A 12,045-nucleotide genomic window follows, 5' to 3' on the forward strand; every position below is an offset into this window, starting at 1 on the left:
ATGCTCGGTAGCCACGTTGTCGCCGCACGCGTGCGCGCTCACCTTGGGTCTTCTGGTGGTGGTCGTGCTCGGGCCGGGCGTGTACCGCTTCCTGCTTCCCCGCGTGGGTCGCGCAATCTGCTTCAGCGTGGGAGGGACTGGGGAGCGGGAGGGGCAGAGGCGAGGGGAGAAAGCGTTTTGGGGGAGTGCAAATCCACGCGGTTCCACGACCGCGGAGACGCGAGGCCACGTGCTGCCACCCGGTGGTCGAAGCAAGCGGCTCTCGCGATCGGAAGGTCGCGAGGTCAAATCCTGGCTAGGGTCAACTTTAGCCCATGAGCCTTCTCGTGTTGGTTAAGTACCAGAGATCACAAAGAGGTAGCAGCACTATAGACAAACTTGCCTCTACCATAATAATGTGGAATTTCCACCAGTGGAAGATTAGCACCAATCCCTGCTGAGCAGTACATGTATGTATGAACATTGAAATAATGTCACACCGTGCGTAGCCAACCGTGCTAAATAGAGGAATGCGAACGATATTCTTTGGGTATTTCGGTAAAGTCACGTAGATTGGTTCAAAGAAAATAACAAAAAACTACGACGTTTCGATCGTAACACAAGCGGTCGTCATCAGGACCGCTTGTGTTGAAACGTTGTAGTTTGTTGTTATTTTGCTATTTCCTTTGAACCTAGCTACGTGACTTTACCGAAAGACCCAAAGAATATGAATTCCTGCAGTCACGAAGGGGAGGCCGGGCGCGGTTGCACCGCCTGCGCGCTCCTCCATGTTCATAATGCTGCGAAATCAGCGAGTAAAACCGCACGGGGTGAGCGGGGAGGAGCAAGAAACAATACCAACGAGACGATGCAAACGAGCACGCGTCCAGCGAATCCGATCCCTGCAGTACGGCCATTGGCCAAACTGCCGACCCGCCGAGCGCTCGCGATCGACGACAGAGGCTCGGGCGACAGCGCCCCCCGTGGGCCCGGGCCACCGCGCGCTCCCCGCTCCCCGGGGGCGCCGTGCGGACAGCGCCGGGGTGGGGGGGCGGGGAGGGCAGGCGCGGTTGCACCGCCTGCGCGCTCCTCGATGGTCGCCGCCTGCGCCCGGCGGGGGGAACTCACTGAGGTAGTCGGGGACGTTCCTCATGTGCGGCTTCACGACGGCCGGGTGCAGCGCCCGGTCATGCCGCAGCAGCTGCAGGTCGCGCGGGTTGTCCTCAAAGTACGTCTGGACACAGGAGGCGTGCGTGAGCACACACACACACACGTGTGATGCTCACGTACGCAAACGCTTAGCGCGCCCGTAAGCGCACGATTAACACTCACATGCACACACGCGTGAGATCACGCTCACTTAAGCACATGCGTGACGCTCATGTACGCGCACGCACGACGCGTACACACAATGTACGCGCTGACACGCGTGACATGTACACACGTTGCATTCGTGCTCATAGGCCAAGGCCTCCGCGACTAAATCCTTAGGCCTCCACACAACCTCCAAGCCTTCACTAAATCACTAAACTCCAATTTCTCTGCTCTATCACGAGGTCTTGGACGAGGCCGCCAGGTGTACAGACACCCCGAGCCTGGCGCTAAGCCCCCAGGGGCTTCCCCTCCACCCCGAGCGGGCGACACGCCGGAGCTTGTGTCGGCACGAGTGATGGAATCGCGGGCGGCACCTTGAGCTTGTCGGAGTTGAGCAACTCCTGCTTGATCTCCTTGAGACGCGCCTCCTTGATGGCCTGCTTAGTGACGGAGTGCATGGCGTCCTGCAAAGACAAAGATCCCCCTTCAACAGACTGTGCTGTCATAGGTGTCAGCGAGCCCCTATGAAGGCCAGCACGGCACACGAAAGGGGTGGGTGGCCAGCACCATGCACGGCCCTTTACATGCGCACACAAAGACCCCCCCCCCATATAGCCTTAACAGCCTGTTGGAGCAAGTGCTGTTATAGGGAGCACCTACGAAGGCCGGCGTGGCACACGAGGGGGTTAGTAGCCAGCATCACGCCCGGCCGCCTTTGGCTGCCTAGGTGCGATGTTTACACGTCGCACCAGGTACTTGTTTGACGTTGAGTCGACCTTGGGAAGCCCATGACCAGTTCAGATAATATAATTGTCACTGGTGTTGGCCGTGAGCGGTAATCGAACTCGGGTCGCCGGGTTCGTAGCACAGCGCGCCGACTATTACACTACCACTACACACACACACCACGACTGCTACACTACCACTCCACACACACACAACACGACTGTTACACTACCACTCCACACACACACACAACACGACTGTTACACTACCACTCCACACACACACACAACACGACTGTTACACTACCACTCCACACACACACCACGACTGTTACACTACCACTCCACACACACACACACGACTGTTACACTACCACTCCACACACACCACGACTGTTACACTACCACTCCACACACACACACACACACGACTGCTACACTACCACTCCACACACACACACACGACTGTTACACTACCACTCCACACACACACACACACGACTGTTACACTACCACTCCACACACACACACACCACGACTGTTACACTACCACTCCACACACACACACACCACGACTGTTACACTACCACTCCACACACACACACACCACGACTGTTACACTACCACTCCACACACACACACACGACTGTTACACTACCACTCCACACACACACACACCACGACTGTTACACTACCACTCCACACACACACACACCACGACTGCTACACTACCACTCCACACACACACACACACACGACTGCTACACTACCACTCCACACACACACACACACCACGACTGTTACACTACCACTCCACACACACACACACGACTGTTACACTACCACTCCACACACACACACACAACACGACTGCTACACTACCACACACACACACACACACCACGACTGTTACACTACCACTCCACACACACACACACACGACTGTTACACTACCACTCCACACACACACACACCACGACTGCTACACTACCACTCCACACACACACACACACGACTGCTACACTACCACTCCACACACACACACACACCACGACTGTTACACTACCACTCCACACACACACACACACGACTGCTACACTACCACTCCACACACACACACACACGACTGTTACACTACCACTCCACACACACACACACAACACGACTGCTACACTACCACACACACACACACACCACGACTGTTACACTACCACTCCACACACACACGACTGCTACACTACCACTCCACACACACACACACACGACTGTTACACTACCACTCCACACACACACACACACCACGACTGTTACACTACCACTCCACACACACACACACACGACTGTTACACTACCACTCCACACACACACACACCACGACTGTTACACTACCACTCCACACACACACACACACGACTGTTACACTACCACTCCACACACACACACACCACGACTGTTACACTACCACTCCACACACACACACACCACGACTGTTACACTACCACTCCACACACACACACGACTGTTACACTACCATTCCACACACACACACACGACTGTTACACTACCACTCCACACACACACACACAACACAACTGTTACACTACCACTCCACACACACACACGACTGATACACTACCACTCGACACACACACACACACGACTGTTACACTACCACTCCACACACACACACGACTGTTACACTACCACTCCACACACACACAACACGACTGTTACACTACCACTCCACACACACACACAACACGACTGCTACACTACCACTCCACACACACACACACACGACTGCTACACTACCACTCCACACACACACACGACTGTTACACTACCACTCCACACACACACACACACGACTGCTACACTACCACTCCACACACACACACAACACGACTGCTACACTACCACTCCACACACACACACGACTGTTACACTACCACTCCACACACACACACACACGACTGCTACACTACCACTCCACACACACACACAACACGACTGCTACACTACCACTCCACACACACACACACACACGACTGTTACACTACCACTCCACACACACACACACGACTGTTACACTACCACTCCACACACACACACACACGACTGCTACACTACCACTCCACACACACACACACCACGACTGTTACACTACCACTCCACACACACACACAACACGACTGCTACACTACCACTCCACACACACACACACACGACTGTTACACTACCATTCCACACACACACACACGACTGCTACACTACCACTCCACACACACACACACGACTGTTACACTACCACTCCACACACACACACACACGCACACGACTGTTACACTACCACTCCACACACACACACACACGACTGTTACACTACCACTCGACATACACACACACACACGCACACGACTGTTACACTACCACTCCACACACACACACAACACGACTGCTACACTACCACTCCACACACACACACACACACGACTGCTACACTACCACTCCACACACACACACACGACTGTTACACTACCACTCCACACACACACACACACGACTGCTACACTACCACTCCACACACACACACACCACGACTGTTACACTACCACTCCACACACACACACAACACGACTGCTACACTACCACTCCACACACACACACACACGACTGTTACACTACCATTCCACACACACACACACGACTGCTACACTACCACTCCACACACACACGACTGTTACACTACCACTCCACACACACACACACACGCACACGACTGTTACACTACCACTCCACACACACACACACACACGACTGTTACACTACCACTCGACATACACACACACACACGCACACGACTGTTACACTAACACTCCACACACACACACACGCACACGACTGTTACACTACCACTCCACACACACACACACACACGACTGTTACACTACCACTCCACACACACACACGACTGTTACACTACCACTCCACACACACACACACACGACTGTTACACTACCACTCCACACACACACACACGACTGCTACACTACCACTCTACACACACACACACGACTGTTACACTACCACTCCACACACACACCACGACTGTTACACTACCACTCCACACACACACACACGACTGTTACACTACCACTCCACACACACACACACACGACTGTTACACTACCACTCCACACACACACCACGACTGTTACACTACCACTCCACACACACACACACAACACGACTGTTACACTACCACTCCACACACACACACACACACCACGACTGTTACACTACCACTCCACACACACACACACACACGACTGTTACACTACCACTCCACACACACACACACAACACGACTGCTACACTACCACTCTACACACACACACACACGACTGTTACACTACCACTACACACACACACACAACACGACTGCTACACTACCACTCCACACACACACACACACGACTGTTACACTACCACTCCACACACACACACACACACGACTGTTACACTACCACTCCACACACACACACGACACGACTGTTACACTACCACTCCACACACACACACACAACACGACTGTTACACTACCACTCCACACACACACACACACACACGACTGTTACACTACCACTCCACACACACACACACACACGACTGTTACACTACCACTCCACACACACACACAACACGACTGCTACACTACCACTCCACACACACAACACGACTGTTACACTACCACTCCACACACACACGACTGTTACACTACCACTCCACACACACACACACACGACTGCTACACTACCACTCCACACACACACACCACGACTGTTACACTACCACTCCACACACACACACACCACGACTGTTACACTACCACTCCACACACACACACACAACACGACTGTTACACTACCACTCCACACACACACGACTGCTACACTACCACTCCACACACACACAACACGACTGTTACACTACCACTCCACACACACACACACCACGACTGTTACACTACCACTCCACACACACACACACAACACGACTGTTACACTACCACTCCACACACACACGACTGCTACACTACCACTCCACACACACACAACACGACTGCTACACTACCACTCCACACACACACACACGACTGCTACACTACCACTCCACACACACACAACACGACTGCTACACTACCACTCCACACACACACACACACGACTGCTACACTACCACTCCACACACACACACAACACGACTGTTACACTACCACTCCACACACACACGACTGCTACACTACCACTCCACACACACACACACACGACTGTTACACTACCACTCCACACACACACACAACACGACTGCTACACTACCACTCACACACACACACACAACACGACTGTTACACTACCACTCCACACACACACACGACTGCTACACTACCACTCCACACACACACACACGACTGTTACACTACCACTCCACACACACACACACACGACTGTTACACTACCACTCCACACACACACACACCACGACTGTTACACTACCACTCCACACACACACGACTGCTACACTACCACTCCACACACACACACACACACGACTGTTACACTACCACTCCACACACACACACGACTGCTACACTACCACTCCACACACACACACACCACGACTGCTACACTACCACTCCACACACACACACACGACTGCTACACTACCACTCCACACACACACACACGACTGCTACACTACCACTCCACACACACACACGACTGCTACACTACCACTCCACACACACACACACGACTGCTACACTACCACTCCACACACACACACACACGACTGCTACACTACCACTCCACACACACACACACGACTGCTACACTACCACTCCACACACACACGACTGCTACACTACCACTCGACACACACACAACACGACTGTTACACTACCACTCCACACACACAACACGACTGTACACTACCACTCCACACACCACGACTGCTACACTACCACTCCACACACACACACACACGACTGTTACACTACCACTCCACACACACAACACGACTGCTACACTACCACTCCACACACCACGACTGCTACACTACCACTCCACACACACACACACACGACTGCTACACTACCACTCCACACACACACACAACACGACTGCTACACTACCACTCCACACACACACACAACACGACTGCTACACTACCACTCCACACACACACACAACACGACTGCTACACTACCACTCCACACACACACACACGACTGTTACACTACCACTCCACACACACACAACACGACTGCTACACTACCACACTCCACACACACACACACGACTGCTACACTACCACTCCACACACACACACCACGACTGTTACACTACCACTCCACACACACACAACACGACTGCTACACTACCACTCCACACACACACACACGACTGCTACACTACCACTCCACACACACACACCACGACTGCTACACTACCACTCCACACACACACAACACGACTGCTACACTACCACTCACACACAGACACACACGACTGCTACACTACCACTCCACACACACACACCACGACTGTTACACTACCACTCCACACACACACAACACGACTGCTACACTACCACTCCACACACACACACACACGACTGCTACACTACCACTCCACACACACACACACGACTGCTACACTACCACTCCACACACACACACCACGACTGCTACACTACCACTCCACACACACACAACACGACTGCTACACTACCACTCCACACACACACACACACGACTGCTACACTACCACTCCACACACACACACCACGACTGTTACACTACCACTCCACACACACACACACGACTGCTACACTACCACTCCACACACACACACACACGACTGTTACACTACCACTCCACACACACACAACACGACTGCTACACTACCACTCCACACACACACACACACGACTGCTACACTACCACTCGACACACACACACACACACGACTGCTACACTACCACTCGACACACACACACACACGACTGCTACACTACCACTCACACACACACGACTGCTACACTACCACTCGACACACACACACACACACGACTGCTACACTACCACTCCACACACACACACACACGACTGCTACACTACCACTCCACACACACACGACTGCTACACTACCACTCGACACACACACACACACGACTGCTACACTACCACTCCACACACACACGACTGCTACACTACCACTCCACACACACACACACGACTGCTACACTACCACTCCACACACACACACACACGACTGTTACACTACCACTCCACACACACACACACACGACTGCTACACTACCACTCCACACACACACAACACGACTGCTACACTACCACTCCACACACACACACACACGACTGCTACACTACCACTCCACACACACACAACACGACTGTTACACTACCACTCCACACACACACACAACACGACTGCTACACTACCACTCCACACACACACACACACGACTGCTACACTACCACTCCACACACACACACACGACTGTTACACTACCACTCCACACACACACAACACGACTGCTACACTACCACTCCACACAGCACACACACGACTGCTACACTACCACTCCACACACACACACCACGACTGTTACACTACCACTCCACACACACACAACACGACTGCTACACTACCACTCCACACACACACAACACACGACTGCTACACTACCACTCCACACACACACAACACGACTGCTACACTACCACTCCACACACACACAACACGACTGCTACACTACCACTCCACACACACACACACACGACTGCTACACTACCACTCCACACACACACACACACGACTGCTACACTACCACTCCACACACACACACAACACGACTGCTACACTACCACTCCACACACACACACCACGACTGCTACACTACCACTCCACACACACACACGACTGCTACACTACCACTCCACACACACACAACACGACTGCTACACTACCACTCCACACACACACACACGACTGTTACACTACCACTCCACACACACACAACACGACTGCTACACTACACTCCACACAACACACACGACTGCTACACTACCACTCCACACACACACACACGACTGCTACACTACCACTCCACACACACACAACACGACTGCTACACTACCACTCCACACACACACACACGACTGTACACTACCACTCCACACACACACACACACGACTGCTACACTACCACTCCACACACACACACAACACGACTGCTACACTACCACTCCACACACACACACCACGACTGCTACACTACACTCCACACACACACAACACGACTGCTACACTACCACTCCACACACACACACACACGACTGTTACACTACCACTCCACACACACACACAACACGACTGCTACACTACCACTCCACACACACACACACGACTGCTACACTACCACTCACACACACACACACACGACTGCTACACTACCACTCCACACACACACAACACGACTGCTACACTACCACTCCACACACACACACACACGACTGCTACACTACCACTCCACACACACACACACACGACTGCTACACTACCACTCCACACACACACACACACGACTGCTACACTACCACTCCACACACACACACGACTGTTACACTACCACTCCACACACACACACACGACTGCTACACTACCACTCCACACACACACACACACGACTGTTACACTACCACTCCACACACACAACACGACTGCTACACTACCACTCCACACACACACACACCACGACTGCTACACTACCACTCCACACACACACACACACGACTGCTACACTACCACTCCACACACACACACACCACGACTGCTACACTACCACTCCACACACACACACGACTGTTACACTACCACTCCACACACACACACACACGACTGCTACACTACCACTCCACACACACACACAACACGACTGCTACACTACCACTCCACACACACACACACGACTGCTACACTACCACTCCACACACACACACACGACTGCTACACTACCACTCCACACACACACAACACGACTGCTACACTACCACTCCACACACACACACACGACTGTTACACTACCACTCCACACACACACACACACGACTGCTACACTACCACTCCACACACACACACACACGACTGCTACACTACCACTCCACACACACACACCACGACTGCTACACTACCACTCCACACACACACACACACGACTGCTACACTACCACTCCACACACACACACAACACGACTGCTACACTACCACTCCACACACACACACGACTGTTACACTACCACTCCACACACACACACACGACTGCTTACACTACCACTCCACACACACACAACACGACTGCTACACTACCACTCCACACACACACAACACGACTGCTACACTACCACTCCACACACACACACACACGACTGCTACACTACCACTCCACACACACACACAACACGACTGCTACACTACCACTCCCACACACACACAACACGACTGCTACACTACCACTCCACACACACACACACCACGACTGTTACACTACCACTCCACACACACCACACACGACTGATACACTACCACTCCACACACACACACGACTGCTACACTACCACTCCACACACACACACAACACGACTGCTACACTACCACTCCACACACACACACACCACGACTGCTACACTACCACTCCACACACACACTACTGCTACACTACCACTCCACACACACACACACGACTGCTACACTACACTCACACACACACACGACTGCTACACTACCACTCCACACACACACACACCACGACTGCTACACTACCACTCCACACACTACACACCACACGACTGCTACACTACCACTCCACACACACACGACTGCTACACTACCACTCCACACACACACACACGACTGTTACACTACCACTCCACACACACACACAACACGACTGCTACACTACCACTCACACACACACACGACTGCTACACTACCACTCCACACACACACACGACTGTTACACTACCACTCCACACACACACAACACGACTGCTACACTACCACTCCACACACACACAACACGACTGCTACACTACCACTCCACACACACACACGACTGCTACACTACCACTCCACACACACACACACGACTGCTACACTACCACTCCACACACACACACACGACTGCTACACTACCACTCCACACACACACGACTGCTACACTACCACTCCACACACACACGACTGCTACACTACCACTCCACACACACAACACGACTGCTACACTACCACTCCACACACACACACACGACTGCTACACTACCACTCCACACACACACACACCGACTGCTACACTACCACTCCACACACACGACTGCTACACTACCACTCCACACACACACGACTGTTACACTACCACTCCACACACACACACACGACTGCTACACTACCACTCCACACACACACACACACGACTGCTACACTACCACTCCACACACACACACACGACTGTTACACTACCACTCCACACACACACACACGACTGCTACACTACCACTCCACACACACACCGACTGCTACACTACCACTCCACACACACACACGACTGCTACACTACCACTCCACACACACACACACCACGACTGTTACACTACCACTCCACACACACACACACACGACTGCTACACTACCACTCACACACACACACGACTGCTACACTACCACTCCACACACACACACACGACTGTTACACTACCACTCCACACACACACACACGACTGCTACACTACCACTCCACACACACACACGACTGCTACACTACCACTCCACACACACACACCACGACTGCTTACACTACCACTCCACACACACACAACACGACTGCTACACTACCACTCCACACACACACAACACGACTGCTACACTACCACTCCACACACACACAC

At 52.8% G+C, this 12,045-nt stretch overlaps 1 protein-coding gene across 1 annotated transcript in view; it reads right to left on the reverse strand.

Moving 5' to 3' along the window:
- Window positions 1-12,045, reverse strand: part of LOC144721478 (putative ATP-dependent RNA helicase DDX56) — a 35,203-nt gene that overhangs the window by 1,753 nt on the left and 21,405 nt on the right. Inside the window, exons 11-13 of the mRNA XM_078599113.1 lie at window positions 1,668-1,757; window positions 1,108-1,213; window positions 43-137 (exon numbers count right to left, since the gene is read on the reverse strand). Coding sequence (XP_078455239.1) covers window positions 43-137; window positions 1,108-1,213; window positions 1,668-1,757 — 291 coding nt within the window. The remainder of the gene's footprint in view (window positions 1-42; window positions 138-1,107; window positions 1,214-1,667; window positions 1,758-12,045) is intronic.

Source organism: Lampetra planeri, chromosome 12 (genome assembly GCF_965212315.1).
Source record: "Lampetra planeri chromosome 12, kcLamPlan1.2.h2, whole genome shotgun sequence".
Taxonomy (NCBI): domain Eukaryota; kingdom Metazoa; phylum Chordata; class Hyperoartia; order Petromyzontiformes; family Petromyzontidae; genus Lampetra; species Lampetra planeri.